Source organism: Lampetra fluviatilis, chromosome 43 (assembly GCF_964198595.1).
Source record: "Lampetra fluviatilis chromosome 43, kcLamFluv1.1, whole genome shotgun sequence".
In the NCBI taxonomy this organism is placed as follows: domain Eukaryota; kingdom Metazoa; phylum Chordata; class Hyperoartia; order Petromyzontiformes; family Petromyzontidae; genus Lampetra; species Lampetra fluviatilis.
Window position 1 is genome coordinate 2,119,146 of NC_136317.1, and position 18,286 is coordinate 2,137,431.

At 42.5% G+C, this 18,286-nt stretch overlaps 1 protein-coding gene across 4 annotated transcripts in view; it reads right to left on the bottom strand.

The window, feature by feature from the left end:
• The window catches only part of WDFY2 (WD repeat and FYVE domain containing 2), a 39,699-nt gene that overhangs the window by 4,578 nt on the left and 16,835 nt on the right, over positions 1-18,286 (bottom strand). For 3 of the 4 annotated variants that reach the window (XM_078876110.1, XM_078876109.1, XM_078876111.1), the window contains exons 6-11: positions 17,499-17,649; positions 16,186-16,361; positions 2,299-2,425; positions 1,979-2,084; positions 1,580-1,681; positions 467-597 (exon numbers count right to left, since the gene is read on the bottom strand). In XM_078876110.1, coding sequence (XP_078732236.1) covers positions 467-597; positions 1,580-1,681; positions 1,979-2,084; positions 2,299-2,425; positions 16,186-16,361; positions 17,499-17,649 — 793 coding nt within the window. The remainder of the gene's footprint in view (positions 1-466; positions 598-1,579; positions 1,682-1,978; positions 2,085-2,298; positions 2,426-16,185; positions 16,362-17,498; positions 17,650-18,286) is intronic. The other variant, XM_078876112.1, reaches the window with a different exon arrangement.

Genomic DNA, 18,286 nt, shown 5'->3' on the forward strand with positions numbered 1-18,286 from the left:
GTCATTATTACCAAGCTTGTTTACACAGCAAAGTCTCAAAAGGTCCCGTCAAGCTTTCGCAGTCGGGGGCGACGACTGCCGCGTAGATTCCGAATGGGTAACTTGCGGCTTGCCGGTAATTTTTGGCAAACGTGGACCGTTGACGCCGGCACACGAAGGCCTACTCCTACAAATGACGTGTCAAGCAGACGGCTAATAATACGCAACCTTAGCATTAATCAGGGCGGCCGCTGGATTCGAACCGCGAACCTCAGAATCAAAATCTCGGGATCTTCATTGAGACTGCAGGAATCCGATGAGCCGCGAAGCTCTTCACACACACGTTCAATCGAATCAAGTTCCTGCCACCCCGAACGCAAGACGCCAATTCCAGGACCGTCCCCATATCAACAAATCTTATCGCGACGAGTGCTGTGCGTGTGGCGTGGCGTGGCAGGGGCAGGGGGGGTAGGCAAGGGGCACTCACTCCTGGTCGGTTATGGACTCGTAGCAGGGGTCACACACTCGCACCTCCATCTCGAAGCCCAGCATGGGGATGGTGGAGCGCTGGGCGGTGCACTTGGCGCACAACGCCATGCCGCACTTACGGCAGTGGTGCTGCGCGCAGGAGGAGGAGGGGAGGAAGACGAGGGGATGAGCACGGTGACACAGTGACACCCAAAGCCGGGGGGGAAGCCAGCCCACGTTCCGGCAAGCGACGGGCCGGTCAGTCAGTCGATTCAAAGAGCTCGGGGTTTGGGGTCCTCCCCGTTGCATTGAGCTTTTGAAATAAAGGAACGGCGATGACCCGTGGCATACGGGCACCTCCAGGGTGTGACACCGAGCGACGCAAGCGACGTTGCTTCGGGCAATGCGAACGAATGATTGAGCCGTGCAGAGCTGTGCGGGGCAAGCGCTGTCGGCGAGCACCTATTAAGGCCGAATAGTGCAACTGGAATCGTGCGATGACACCGATACAGTTCCATTCGGCACTCGAGCGGATAGCAGCGCAACCCCAATATAGACAACGGCGTCCAGAAGGAGACTTCACGGAACTACTTCCGAGGTACCTACGATCGTCTCCCTATGCACACAACGGGTGCCGCTGCACCTTCTCAATGCCCTGTTGTCGAAGTCACGGCGGCTACATTGACCACACCACGGCGGGTACTCATTTTTGGTTGGGTCAACCTAGAGGAGGTCCAGGCCAGGTTGATAAACGAGTTGGCTTGGTGAAAATCACACGCGCGTAATTATCGATGCGCAGCTCTAGTCCGCTGTATAATTTTTACATGTCAAATTGAAGCTTAACACCTAAGATTTTCACAGCCAATGCTGTGATTTGTAATTGATATTGGGGTTAGTCTTTAGGATGAACAGATTATTTTGCTCGCCAATACGTAGCCTAACCCAAATATCAATTACGAATGAGAAAAATGTCAAGCCGTACGTAATTTATATTTTTTAAACGCATAAAACACTCGGTGCGTATTCTACCCGGAGCTCTACAAATCGCAAGCACGCACACACATCCGCACGCGCACACACAGACACACACACCCGCACGCGCGCACACCCCCACGTCTCCCGCACGTCTTGCCTGTCTCAGGCCGATGGTCTTGCTGTCCCACATCTGCTTGAAGTTCCAGAAGAAGGGCTGCGCGCACTTCTGGCACGAGTCGCTCTCCAGCCACTGTGGGGTCTGACGCGATGCAGAGAGGGCGGTAAGGAGGGGGGGGGCAGGGTCAGTGGGGTGGGGGGCGCTCGGGGGTGGAGGGGGTGGTGTCTGGTAACCCAGGAGGTGCGCGAGCGAGGTCAGGTTCGTGCCGAGTCTACGGACACACGCCCGAGGTGCGGCTCGCTTCCCGGAGCGCCTGGACAGTCCGGAGTGCGCCCCTCGTTTCACGTTAACATTCTACGGCGTCGCTCGCTTTCGGAGGCATCGTCTTTTTATCACGGAGCCGCCCCTCCCTCACTCCCCCGCCCCCCTTTCGTGCACCTCCTGCCGCCGCACGTCCATGTTCCACACGACGATGGATCCGTCCGAGCCGCAGGACAGCAGCTGCCGCGTCGGCTGAGCGTAGCACAGGCCCTGCACTTTGTTCCTGAGCCGGCACGTTGGGGGGGGGGGTGTGGGGGTGGGGAGGAGGGGGTGGGGGCCGGGCAGCACACGCGGAAGAGATAATGACTCCAGGGGTCACACACGGCAGCACACTTAATTCTCGATTCGTACGGTTGGCTACGTACGGTGCGAAAGAAGTTCAACGTACACACACACACACATCGAAATGACGATGTGGCCGGCGCCGTGGTGCCCACCTGTGTCCCTGCAGCTCGATGGCTGTGCCCTTGCGGCCGCCAATGTCCCACATGATGATGGCGTTGTCGGACGAGCCGGAGAACAGCAGCTTCTGCACGGGGTCCCAGCACAGAGAGCCGATGCTCCCTGCAAACACGCGCACACACACACACACGACAAATGATCCTCTGTGCTGTTAGCGAGTAGGACCTGTGAAGCCCGGCATGGCACAGGAAGCAGGAGGTGGGTGACCAGCACCACGCCCAGTACTCATTCGAGGCCGAGTCGACCTAGGGGAGGCCCAGAACCGGTTCAGATAATTGTCACTGGTGTTGGTTGCCGTGAGCGGGAATCAAACTCGGGTTGCCAGGTTCGTAGCGCAGCGTGCTAACAGCTGCCCCCCCCTCCCCATTCAGCCTGCATAGGCCGCTTGGTAATCTGTGACGCTTTGTAATCTGTGACGCTTTGTAATCTGTGCCGCTTGGTAATCTGTGCCGCTTGGTAATCTGTGCCGCTTTGTAATCTGTGCCGCTTTGTAATCTGTAACGCTTTGTAATCTGTGCCGCTTTGTAATCTGTGCCGCTTTGTAATCTGTGCCGCTTTGTAATCTGTGCCGCTTTGTAATCTGTGACGCTTGGTAATCTGTGCCGCTTGGTAATCTGTGCCGCTTGGTAATCTGTGCCGCTTTGTAATCTGTGCCGCTTGGTAATCTGTGACGCTTGGTAATCTGTGACGCTTTGTAATCTGTGCCGCTTGGTAATCTGTGCCGCTTGGTAATCTGTGACGCTTGGTAATCTGTGCCGCTTTGTAATCTGTGCCGCTTGGTAATCTGTGACGCTTGGTAATCTGTGACGCTTGGTAATCTGTGCCGCTTGGTAATCTGTGACGCTTGGTAATCTGTGCCGCTTTGTAATCTGTGCCGCTTGGTAATCTGTGCCGCTTTGTAATCTGTGACGCTTGGTAATCTGTGCCGCTTGGTAATCTGTGCCGCTTGGTAATCTGTGACGCTTTGTAATCTGTGCCGCTTGGTAATCTGTGCCGCTTTGTAATCTGTGCCGCTTTGTAATCTGTGACGCTTTGTAATCTGTGCCGCTTGGTAATCTGTGCCGCTTGGTAATCTGTGCCGCTTTGTAATCTGTGCCGCTTTGTAATCTGTGCCGCTTTGTAATCTGTGACGCTTGGTAATCTGTGCCGCTTTGTAATCTGTGCCGCTTTGTAATCTGTGACGCTTTGTAATCTGTGCCGCTTTGTAATCTGTGCCGCTTTGCTGTCGCCTGTTGGCCGAGTCGCCCCTTGAGAAGGACGTGGAAGCTCAATGGGCTTCACTCGCCAAGTTCACTTCTTTTGAACTTCTGGGTTCTGTGAGGTAAAACAGCGGCAGCTCGAGGGGGGGGGGGGGGGGGAGTCCAGCTGTGCTTATATCCAGAGTAGTGTGCCTGTATCAGAAGTTGCTCTTTGCCTTCGCCCACCCCCACACCCCACCAGTGTAAAGTCAGCATGCGTTGCTTAATTCAGAAATGTACGTATGTTGAACTTCTTTCGCGCCGTAGGTAGCCACCCGTGCGACGGTTATCCCAAGCGCTTGGGGTCAGACCCTTCCACCCGGGCCTCCGTGGTGCCGAGATGTTAACTACCTCGCCCGGTATACAGGAGGTCGTGGGTTCGATCCTGATCCTGACCCTGACGCCCGCTATATATTTGGAGTAAGCATGTTCTCTGTCCCTGTGGTTGCATGGATTTTCTCGGGGTCTTAGCGGTTTTTCCCCCCGCATTTAGAATCCACGTGCGGTTAGAGTTTTTGGGTGCTATAACTCTCAACATCGTTGCGCTATCAATTGTGCTAGCCAGGTTGCTTCTGAGAAAGAGCTACATAGCTCAGTGGGGGCCATACGTGGTCAAATACAACACAGTTTATAGTTTACCTGGTCAAACACAGTTTATAGTGTACCTGGCCAAACACAACACAGTGTATAGTTTACCTGGTCAAACACAACACAGTGTATAGTTTACCTGGTCAAACACAACACAGTGTATAGTTTACCTGGTCAAACACAACACAGTGTATAGTTTACCTGGTCAAACACAACACAGTGTATAGTTTACCTGGTCAAACACAACACAGTGTATAGTTTACCTGGTCAAACACAACACAGTTTATAGTTTACCTGGTCAAACACAACACAGTTTATAGTTTACCTGGTCAAACACAACACAGTGTATAGTTTACCTGGTCAAATACAACACAGTGTATAGTTTACCTGGTCAAACACAACACAGTGTATAGTTTACCTGGTCAAATACAACACAGTTTATAGTTTACCTGGTCAAATACAACACAGTGTATAGTTTACCTGGTCAAACACAACACAGTGTATAGTTTACCTGGTCAAATACAACACAGTGTATAGTTTACCTGGTCAAACAAAACACAGTGTATAGTTTACCTGGTCAAACACAACACAGTTTATAGTTTACCTGGTCAAACAAAACACAGTGTATAGTTTACCTGGTCAAACACAACACAGTGTATAGTTTACCTGGTCAAATACAACACAGTTTATAGTTTACCTGGTCAAACACAACACAGTGTATAGTTTACCTGGTCAAACACAACACAGTGTATAGTTTACCTGGTCAAACACAACACAGTGTATAGTTTACCTGGTCAAACACAACACAGTGTATAGTTTACCTGGTCAAATACAACACAGTTTATAGTTTACCTGGTCAAACAAAACACAGTGTATAGTTTACCTGGTCAAACACAACACAGTGTATAGTTTACCTGGTCAAATACAACACAGTGTATAGTTTACCTGGTCAAACAAAACACAGTGTATAGTTTACCTGGTCAAACAAAACACAGTTTATAGTTTACCTGGTCAAACAAAACACAGTGTATAGTTTACCTGGTCAAACAAAACACAGTGTATAGTTTACCTGGTCAAACAAAACACAGTGTATAGTTTACCTGGTCAAACACAACACAGTGTATAGTTTACCTGGTCAAACACAACACAGTGTATAGTTTACCTGGTCAAACACAACACAGTGTATAGTTTACCTGGTCAAATACAACACAGTTTATAGTTTACCTGGTCAAATACAACACAGTTTATAGTTTACCTGGTCAAACACAACACAGTTTATAGTTTACCTGGTCAAATACAACACAGTGTATAGTTTACCTGGTCAAATACAACACAGTGTATAGTTTACCTGGTCAAATACAACACAGTTTATAGTTTACCTGGTCAAACACAACACAGTTTATAGTTTACCTGGTCAAATACAACACAGTGTATAGTTTACCTGGTCAAACACAACACAGTGTATAGTTTACCTGGTCAAATACAACACAGTGTATAGTTTACCTGGTCAAATACAACACAGTTTATAGTTTACCTGGTCAAACACAACACAGTGTATAGTTTACCTGGTCAAACACAACACAGTTTATAGTTTACCTGGTCAAATACAACACAGTGTATAGTTTACCTGGTCAAACACAACACAGTTTATAGTTTACCTGGTCAAATACAACACAGTGTATAGTTTACCTGGTCAAATACAACACAGTGTATAGTTTACCTGGCCAAACACAACACAGTGTATAGTTTACCTGGTCAAATACAACACAGTTTATAGTTTACCTGGTCAAATACAACACAGTTTATAGTTTACCTGGTCAAACACAACACAGTGTATAGTTTACCTGGTCAAACACAACACAGTTTATAGTTTACCTGGTCAAATACAACACAGTGTATAGTTTACCTGGTCAAATACAACACAGTGTATAGTTTACCTGGTCAAACACAACACAGTTTATAGTTTACCTGGTCAAATACAACACAGTGTATAGTTTACCTGGTCAAACACAACACAGTTTATAGTTTACCTGGTCAAATACAACACAGTGTATAGTTTACCTGGTCAAATACAACACAGTGTATAGTTTACCTGGTCAAATACAACACAGTGTATAGTTTACCTGGTCAAACACAACACAGTTTATAGTTTACCTGGTCAAATACAACACAGTGTATAGTTTACCTGGTCAAATACAACACAGTGTATAGTTTACCTGGTCAAACACAACACAGTTTATAGTTTACCTGGTCAAATACAACACAGTGTATAGTTTACCTGGTCAAACACAACACAGTTTATAGTTTACCTGGTCAAATACAACACAGTGTATAGTTTACCTGGTCAAACACAACACAGTGTATAGTTTACCTGGTCAAACACAACACAGTTTATAGTTTACCTGGTCAAATACAACACAGTGTATAGTTTACCTGGTCAAATACAACACAGTGTATAGTTTACCTGGTCAAACACAACACAGTTTATAGTTTACCTGGTCAAACACAACACAGTGTATAGTTTACCTGGTCAAATACAACACAGTGTATAGTTTACCTGGTCAAATACAACACAGTGTATAGTTTACCTGGTCAAATACAACACAGTTTATAGTTTACCTGGTCAAATACAACACAGTGTATAGTTTACCTGGTCAAATACAACACAGTGTATAGTTTACCTGGTCAAATACAACACAGTGTATAGTGTACCTGGTCAAACACAACAACACAGTGTATAGTTTACCTGGTCAAACACAACACAGTGTATAGTTTACCTGGTCAAACACAACACAGTGTATAGTTTACCTGGTCAAACACAACACAGTTTATAGTTTACCTGGTCAAATACAACACAGTTTATAGTTTACCTGGCCAAACACAACACAGTGTATAGTTTACCTGGTCAAATACAACACAGTGTATAGTTTACCTGGTCAAACACAACACAGTTTATAGTTTACCTGGTCAAATACAACACAGTGTATAGTTTACCTGGCCAAACACAACACAGTGTATAGTTTACCTGGTCAAATACAACACAGTGTATAGTTTACCTGGTCAAATACAACACAGTTTATAGTTTACCTGGTCAAACACAACACAGTTTATAGTTTACCTGGTCAAATACAACACAGTGTATAGTTTACCTGGTCAAATACAACACAGTGTATAGTTTACCTGGTCAAACACAACACAGTGTATAGTTTACCTGGTCAAATACAACACAGTGTATAGTTTACCTGGTCAAACACAACACAGTTTATAGTTTACCTGGTCAAACACAACACAGTTTATAGTTTACCTGGTCAAATACAACACAGTGTATAGTTTACCTGGTCAAATACAACACAGTGTATAGTTTACCTGGTCAAATACAACACAGCTTATAGTTTACCTGGTCAAACACAACACAGCTTATAGTTTACCTGGTCAAACACAACACAGCTTATAGTTTACCTGGTCAAATACAACACAGTGTATAGTTTACCTGGTCAAATACAACACAGTGTATAGTTTACCTGGTCAAACACAACACAGTTTATAGTTTACCTGGTCAAACACAACACAGTTTATAGTTTACCTGGTCAAATACAACACAGTGTATAGTTTACCTGGTCAAATACAACACAGTTTATAGTTTACCTGGTCAAACAAAACACAGTGTATAGTTTACCTGGTCAAACACAACACAGTTTATAGTTTACCTGGTCAAACACAACACAGTTTATAGTTTACCTGGTCAAATACAACACAGCTTATAGTTTACCTGGTCAAATACAACACAGTGTATAGTTTACCTGGTCAAATACAACACAGTGTATAGTTTACCTGGTCAAATACAACACAGCTTATAGTTTACCTGGTCAAACACAACACAGTTTATAGTTTACCTGGTCAAACACAACACAGTGTATAGTTTACCTGGTCAAATACAACACAGTGTATAGTTTACCTGGTCAAATACAACACAGTGTATAGTTTACCTGGTCAAACAAAACACAGTGTATAGTTTACCTGGTCAAATACAACACAGTGTATAGTTTACCTGGTCAAACAAAACACAGTGTATAGTTTACCTGGTCAAATACAACACAGTGTATAGTTTACCTGGTCAAACACAACACAGTGTATAGTTTACCTGGTCAAACACAACACAGTGTATAGTTTACCTGGTCAAATACAACACAGTGTATAGTTTACCTGGTCAAACACAACACAGTGTATAGTTTACCTGGTCAAACAAAACACAGTGTATAGTTTACCTGGTCAAATACAACACAGTGTATAGTTTACCTGGTCAAACACAACACAGTGTATAGTTTACCTGGTCAAACACAACACAGTGTATAGTTTACCTGGTCAAATACAACACAGTGTATAGTTTACCTGGTCAAACACAACACAGTGTATAGTTTACCTGGTCAAACACAACACAGTGTATAGTTTACCTGGTCAAACACAACACAGTGTATAGTTTACCTGGTCAAACACAACACAGTGTATAGTTTACCTGGTCAAACAAAACACAGTGTATAGTTTACCTGGTCAAATACAACACAGTGTATAGTTTACCTGGTCAAACACAACACAGTGTATAGTTTACCTGGTCAAACACAACACAGTGTATAGTTTACCTGGTCAAATACAACACAGTGTATAGTTTACCTGGCCAAACACAACACAGTGTATAGTTTACCTGGCCAAACACAACACAGTGTATAGTTTACCTGGTCAAATACAACACAGTGTATAGTTTACCTGGTCAAATACAACACAGTGTATAGTTTACCTGGCCAAACACAACACAGTTTATAGTTTACCTGGTCAAACACAACACAGTTTATAGTTTACCTGGCCAAACACAACACAGTGTATAGTTTACCTGGTCAAATACAACACAGTTTATAGTTTACCTGGCCAAACACAACACAGTGTATAGTTTACCTGGTCAAACAAAACACAGTGTATAGTTTACCTGGCCAAACACAACACAGTGTATAGTTTACCTGGCCAAACACAACACAGTGTATAGTTTACCTGGTCAAATACAACACAGTGTATAGTTTACCTGGCCAAACACAACACAGTGTATAGTTTACCTGGCCAAACACAACACAGCTTATAGTTTACCTGGCCAAACACAACACAGTTTATAGTTTACCTGGCCAAACACAACACAGTTTATAGTTTACCTGGTCAAACACAACACAGTTTATAGTTTACCTGGTCAAACAAAACACAGTTTATAGTTTACCTGGTCAAACACAACACAGTGTATAGTTTACCTGGTCAAATACAACACAGTTTATAGTTTACCTGGTCAAATACAACACAGTGTATAGTTTACCTGGCCAAACACAACACAGTGTATAGTTTACCTGGTCAAATACAACACAGTTTATAGTTTACCTGGTCAAATACAACACAGTGTATAGTTTACCTGGCCAAACACAACACAGCTTATAGTTTACCTGGCCAAACACAACACAGTGTATAGTTTACCTGGCCAAACACAACACAGTTTATAGTTTACCTGGCCAAACACAACATAGTGTATAGTTTACCTGGTCAAACACAACACAGTGTATAGTTTACCTGGTCAAACACAACACAGTTTATAGTTTACCTGGCCAAACACAACACAGTGTATAGTTTACCTGGTCAAATACAACACAGTTTATAGTTTACCTGGCCAAACACAACACAGTGTATAGTTTACCTGGTCAAACAAAACACAGTGTATAGTTTACCTGGCCAAACACAACACAGTGTATAGTTTACCTGGCCAAACACAACACAGTGTATAGTTTACCTGGTCAAATACAACACAGTGTATAGTTTACCTGGCCAAACACAACACAGTGTATAGTTTACCTGGCCAAACACAACACAGCTTATAGTTTACCTGGCCAAACACAACACAGCTTATAGTTTACCTGGCCAAACACAACACAGTTTATAGTTTACCTGGCCAAACACAACACAGTTTATAGTTTACCTGGTCAAACACAACACAGTGTATAGTTTACCTGGTCAAATACAACACAGTGTATAGTTTACCTGGCCAAACACAACACAGTTTATAGTTTACCTGGTCAAATACAACACAGTTTATAGTTTACCTGGCCAAACACAACACAGTGTATAGTTTACCTGGTCAAATACAACACAGTGTATAGTTTACCTGGTCAAATACAACACAGTGTATAGTTTACCTGGCCAAACACAACACAGTGTATAGTTTACCTGGCCAAACACAACACAGCTTATAGTTTACCTGGTCAAACACAACACAGTGTATAGTTTACCTGGTCAAATACAACACAGTGTATAGTTTACCTGGCCAAACACAACACAGTTTATAGTTTACCTGGTCAAATACAACACAGTTTATAGTTTACCTGGCCAAACACAACACAGTGTATAGTTTACCTGGTCAAATACAACACAGTGTATAGTTTACCTGGTCAAATACAACACAGTGTATAGTTTACCTGGCCAAACACAACACAGTGTATAGTTTACCTGGCCAAACACAACACAGCTTATAGTTTACCTGGCCAAACACAACACAGTTTATAGTTTACCTGGCCAAACACAACACAGTTTATAGTTTACCTGGTCAAACACAACACAGTGTATAGTTTACCTGGTCAAACAAAACACAGTTTATAGTTTACCTGGTCAAACACAACACAGTGTATAGTTTACCTGGTCAAACACAACACAGTTTATAGTTTACCTGGTCAAATACAACACAGTTTATAGTTTACCTGGTCAAACACAACACAGTTTATAGTTTACCTGGTCAAATACAACACAGTTTATAGTTTACCTGGTCAAATACAACACAGTTTATAGTTTACCTGGTCAAATACAACACAGTGTATAGTTTACCTGGTCAAACACAACACAGTTTATAGTTTACCTGGTCAAATACAACACAGTTTATAGTTTACCTGGTCAAATACAACACAGTGTATAGTTTACCTGGCCAAACACAACACAGTGTATAGTTTACCTGGTCAAATACAACACAGTTTATAGTTTACCTGGTCAAATACAACACAGTGTATAGTTTACCTGGCCAAACACAACACAGCTTATAGTTTACCTGGCCAAACACAACAGTGTATAGTTTACCTGGCCAAACACAACACAGTTTATAGTTTACCTGGCCAAACACAACACAGTTTATAGTTTACCTGGTCAAACACAACACAGTGTATAGTTTACCTGGTCAAATACAACACAGTGTATAGTTTACCTGGCCAAACACAACACAGTTTATAGTTTACCTGGTCAAATACAACACAGTGTATAGTTTACCTGGCCAAACACAACACAGTTTATAGTTTACCTGGTCAAATACAACACAGTGTATAGTTTACCTGGTCAAACACAACACAGTTTATAGTTTACCTGGTCAAATACAACACAGTGTATAGTTTACCTGGCCAAACACAACACAGTTTATAGTTTACCTGGTCAAATACAACACAGTGTATAGTTTACCTGGCCAAACACAACACAGTTTATAGTTTACCTGGTCAAATACAACACAGTGTATAGTTTACCTGGCCAAACACAACACAGTTTATAGTTTACCTGGTCAAATACAACACAGTGTATAGTTTACCTGGCCAAACACAACACAGTTTATAGTTTACCTGGTCAAATACAACACAGTGTATAGTTTACCTGGCCAAACACAACACAGTTTATAGTTTACCTGGTCAAATACAACACAGTGTATAGTTTACCTGGTCAAACACAACACAGTTTATAGTTTACCTGGTCAAATACAACACAGTGTATAGTTTACCTGGCCAAACACAACACAGTTTATAGTTTACCTGGTCAAATACAACACAGTGTATAGTTTACCTGGTCAAATACAACACAGTGTATAGTTTACCTGGTCAAATACAACACAGTGTATAGTTTACCTGGTCAAACACAACACAGTTTATAGTTTACCTGGTCAAATACAACACAGTGTATAGTTTACCTGGCCAAACACAACACAGTTTATAGTTTACCTGGTCAAATACAACACAGTGTATAGTTTACCTGGCCAAACACAACACAGTTTATAGTTTACCTGGTCAAATACAACACAGTGTATAGTTTACCTGGTCAAATACAACACAGTGTATAGTTTACCTGGTCAAATACAACACAGTGTATAGTTTACCTGGTCAAACACAACACAGTTTATAGTTTACCTGGTCAAATACAACACAGTGTATAGTTTACCTGGTCAAACACAACACAGTTTATAGTTTACCTGGTCAAATACAACACAGTGTATAGTGTACCTGGCCAAACACAACACAGTGTATAGTTTACCTGGCCAAACACAACACAGTTTATAGTTTACCTGGCCAAACACAACACAGTGTATAGTTTACCTGGTCAAACACAACACAGTGTATAGTTTACCTGGTCAAACACAACACAGTTTATAGTTTACCTGGCCAAACACAACACAGTGTATAGTTTACCTGGTCAAATACAACACAGTTTATAGTTTACCTGGCCAAACACAACACAGTGTATAGTTTACCTGGTCAAACAAAACACAGTGTATAGTTTACCTGGCCAAACACAACACAGTGTATAGTTTACCTGGCCAAACACAACACAGTGTATAGTTTACCTGGTCAAATACAACACAGTGTATAGTTTACCTGGCCAAACACAACACAGTGTATAGTTTACCTGGCCAAACACAACACAGCTTATAGTTTACCTGGCCAAACACAACACAGTTTATAGTTTACCTGGCCAAACACAACACAGTTTATAGTTTACCTGGTCAAACACAACACAGTGTATAGTTTACCTGGTCAAATACAACACAGTGTATAGTTTACCTGGCCAAACACAACACAGTTTATAGTTTACCTGGTCAAATACAACACAGTTTATAGTTTACCTGGCCAAACACAACACAGTGTATAGTTTACCTGGTCAAATACAACACAGTGTATAGTTTACCTGGTCAAATACAACACAGTGTATAGTTTACCTGGCCAAACACAACACAGTGTATAGTTTACCTGGCCAAACACAACACAGCTTATAGTTTACCTGGTCAAACACAACACAGTGTATAGTTTACCTGGTCAAATACAACACAGTGTATAGTTTACCTGGCCAAACACAACACAGTTTATAGTTTACCTGGTCAAATACAACACAGTTTATAGTTTACCTGGCCAAACACAACACAGTGTATAGTTTACCTGGTCAAATACAACACAGTGTATAGTTTACCTGGTCAAATACAACACAGTGTATAGTTTACCTGGCCAAACACAACACAGTGTATAGTTTACCTGGCCAAACACAACACAGCTTATAGTTTACCTGGCCAAACACAACACAGTTTATAGTTTACCTGGCCAAACACAACACAGTTTATAGTTTACCTGGTCAAACACAACACAGTGTATAGTTTACCTGGTCAAACAAAACACAGTTTATAGTTTACCTGGTCAAATACAACACAGTGTATAGTTTACCTGGCCAAACACAACACAGTGTATAGTTTACCTGGTCAAATACAACACAGTTTATAGTTTACCTGGTCAAATACAACACAGTGTATAGTTTACCTGGCCAAACACAACACAGCTTATAGTTTACCTGGCCAAACACAACAGTGTATAGTTTACCTGGCCAAACACAACACAGTTTATAGTTTACCTGGCCAAACACAACACAGTTTATAGTTTACCTGGTCAAACACAACACAGTGTATAGTTTACCTGGTCAAATACAACACAGTGTATAGTTTACCTGGCCAAACACAACACAGTTTATAGTTTACCTGGTCAAATACAACACAGTGTATAGTTTACCTGGCCAAACACAACACAGTTTATAGTTTACCTGGTCAAATACAACACAGTGTATAGTTTACCTGGTCAAACACAACACAGTTTATAGTTTACCTGGTCAAATACAACACAGTGTATAGTTTACCTGGCCAAACACAACACAGTTTATAGTTTACCTGGTCAAATACAACACAGTGTATAGTTTACCTGGCCAAACACAACACAGTTTATAGTTTACCTGGTCAAATACAACACAGTGTATAGTTTACCTGGCCAAACACAACACAGTTTATAGTTTACCTGGTCAAATACAACACAGTGTATAGTTTACCTGGCCAAACACAACACAGTTTATAGTTTACCTGGTCAAATACAACACAGTGTATAGTTTACCTGGCCAAACACAACACAGTTTATAGTTTACCTGGTCAAATACAACACAGTGTATAGTTTACCTGGTCAAACACAACACAGTTTATAGTTTACCTGGTCAAATACAACACAGTGTATAGTTTACCTGGCCAAACACAACACAGTTTATAGTTTACCTGGTCAAATACAACACAGTGTATAGTTTACCTGGTCAAATACAACACAGTGTATAGTTTACCTGGTCAAATACAACACAGTGTATAGTTTACCTGGTCAAACACAACACAGTTTATAGTTTACCTGGTCAAATACAACACAGTGTATAGTTTACCTGGCCAAACACAACACAGTTTATAGTTTACCTGGTCAAATACAACACGGTGTATAGTTTACCTGGCCAAACACAACACAGTTTATAGTTTACCTGGTCAAATACAACACAGTGTATAGTTTACCTGGTCAAATACAACACAGTGTATAGTTTACCTGGTCAAATACAACACAGTGTATAGTTTACCTGGTCAAACACAACACAGTTTATAGTTTACCTGGTCAAATACAACACAGTGTATAGTTTACCTGGTCAAACACAACACAGTTTATAGTTTACCTGGTCAAATACAACACAGTGTATAGTGTACCTGGTCAAACACAACACAGTGTATAGTTTACCTGGTCAAACACAACACAGTTTATAGTTTACCTGGTCAAATACAACACAGTGTATAGTTTACCTGGTCAAATACAACAACACAGTTTATAGTTTACCTGGTCAAATACAACAACACAGTTTATAGTTTACCTGGTCAAATACAACACAGTGTATAGTTTACCTGGTCAAATACAACAACACAGTTTATAGTTTACCTGGTCAAATACAACAACACAGTTTATAGTTTACCTGGTCAAATACAACAACACAGTTTATAGTTTACCTGGTCAAATACAACACAGTGTATAGTTTACCTGGCCAAACACAACACAGTTTATAGTTTACCTGGTCAAACACAACACAGTTTATAGTTTACCTGGTCAAACACAACACAGTTTATAGTTTACCTGGTCAAACACAACACAGTTTATAGTTTACCTGGCCAAACACAACACAGTTTATAGTTTACCTGGTCAAATACAACACAGTTTATAGTTTACCTGGTCAAACACAACACAGTTTATAGTTTACCTGGTCAAATACAACACAGTTTATAGTTTACCTGGTCAAACACAACACAGTTTATAGTTTACCTGGCCAAACACAACACAGTGTATAGTTTACCTGGTCAAACACAACACAGTTTATAGTTTACCTGGTCAAACACAACACAGTTTATAGTTTACCTGGTCAAATACAACACAGTGTATAGTTTACCTGGTCAAACACAACACAGTTTATAGTTTACCTGGTCAAATACAACACAGTTTATAGTTTACCTGGTCAAACACAACACAGTTTATAGTTTACCTGGCCAAACACAACACAGTGTATAGTTTACCTGGTCAAATACAACAACACAGTTTATAGTTTACCTGGTCAAACACAACACAGTTTATAGTTTACCTGGTCAAACACAGTTTATAGTTTACCTGGCCAAACACAACACAGTTTATAGTTTACCTGGTCAAATACAACACAGTGTATAGTTTACCTGGTCAAACACAACACAGTGTATAGTTTACCTGGTCAAATACAACACAGTTTATAGTTTACCTGGTCAAATACAACACAGTGTATAGTTTACCTGTTCAAACAAAACACAGTGTATAGTTTACCTGGTCAAACACAACACAGTGTATAGTTTAAGAGCAGGGTCACCCCAGTGCAGGTGCATCGCCTGCGCACTCGGCAGGAGGCGCGGTGCCACGGCCCAGGCGTTACCCGTGTGCCCCTTGAGTGTGGTGATGATGCTGCAGCTGCCCGCGTCCAGCTTCAGAACGGTCACCTGGCCCGCAAAGTCGCCCACGAACGCGTAGTGCGACTCCACGTCGTACCTGGCGGGCGCCGCTCGTCAAGGAGACATCGCCCCGGAGGCTGGCGCTACCGCGAAGGATTTGCCAACCTCTTCTTGGTTCTTTCGGTAAAGTCACGTAGAATGGAAATAATGAAATAATAAAAATAAAACATTTAATAATTCTCACGACGTTTCGGCCACAACGCAAGCAACCATCCTCAGGTGGAGAACAGGTCTGTCGAGAAGACTCTGTCTTCTCTGTATTCTCTACAGACCTGTTCTCCACCTGAGGACGGCTGCTTGCGTTGTGGCCGAAACGTCGTGAAAATGATTTTATGTTTTCTTTATATTATTTTATTATTTCCATTCTACGTGACTTTACCGAAAAAACCAAGAAGATGAATCCCTGCAGTCACGAAAGCTTTAAATCGAAATTTGCCAACCTGTTCCCGGCTGCAAATCAATTAAGCCGCTTTTTTCCGTTTCTGAGACGCCCGAAAGTTGCAGGGTGGGGTCCCGTTCACCGCTGAAGCTCGGGGCGGTTCAGCGTTGTTGTTTTTTTTATTTTAGGCGTAGCACCACCATGTTGTAATCACAACGCCGGGAACCGTAGCGACACGACCGCACTCTATGACAGCTGGCGCCAAACTGTGCCACACGCCCTCCCGCATGGCCTTGTGGGAGCCTCGGTACGTCTTCTGACCCGAATACGTTCCGATAAAGTTATTTTATTAAAGTTTTTCTTCAGGTTCTGTTCGGATGACGTACACACACATGTACATCATTGGAATGAAATCGTCGAAAGACGTACCGAGGCTGATGACGTACTACCCCGTACGTCGTCGGAATGGGAAAAACGGCACGTCGCATCTGCTACAATTGCTTGCGAGGATTGTTCTTCAGCTGACAATGACACATTAAGCGCTTTTACACGTGACAATACAAGTTGTTTGACTGTATCGGGCGGTGGAAGGTCTTACGACACAGATTTGGTCATTGCCTCACTCAAAAGCGGACTAAGAATCAAAATCCCTGCCCCGTAAACGCACAATATATTTCTGTTAACCGGCTTGTTTTTGTTTTTCGCGATAATCACGACAATGACGACGAGGAGGGGGGCAGGAGGAGGGGGAGGAAGGGGAGGAGGAGGAGGGAGGACGAGGAGGGAGGAGGATACTGCAGGCAGGAGGCCCAGGCGGCCGTGCGGTGTGAGCCCAAGCGGGTGCCGCTCTCCGAGCAGTGCCACGTGAACTGCTTGTCCTGACCCGTGCTCAGCACCCACTCGGACTCGAGCACAAAGTGCACGCCGGTCACACGCTGCTGGTGCGCTGCACACACACACATTAAGACAAAGATCCCCCAGATAACCTTTAACAGACTGTTGGGGCAAGCGCTGTTTAGCTAAATACAGTTATTCGGCGCAGGTTTTACCATATATGAATTCCTGCAGTCACGAAAGCTTTAAGTCAAGATTTTACTATAGACTGGATTGATGGCCTACTGCAACATGCTCATAGTTTATTCATGTAAAAAAAAGTTGTTGTTGCTTCTTATGTATTTATGTTGAACTTGTTTTGCACCGTACGTTGCCAACCGTGCTAATGCAAGGTGCAGGGGAAGGAGAATCTAAGGACAAAAATCAGTTGTCAAGAAATTAGTTTTAAATTTATATTTAAAAGTGCATAGCTCCAGTGACTTCCTAATATCGGAAGAGCGTTCCAGACGGCCGCCGAAGCTCCAATGTCTGCCCTCAGACTCTCCACAGCCAAACTAATTAAAATGTCACGCGGCGCCCAAGCATTTAACGCCGCGCCAATTACTATTTCAGCTCGCTGGTAAGTTCAAGAAATTGTATTAATAACTAATTGAGAAACTTGGTTTATGAGAATTATTGCTACAGAAATTTGGGCAGATCATTACGTGACCGAACCCAAACACACACATTGGCTCTAAAAATCTGCACAC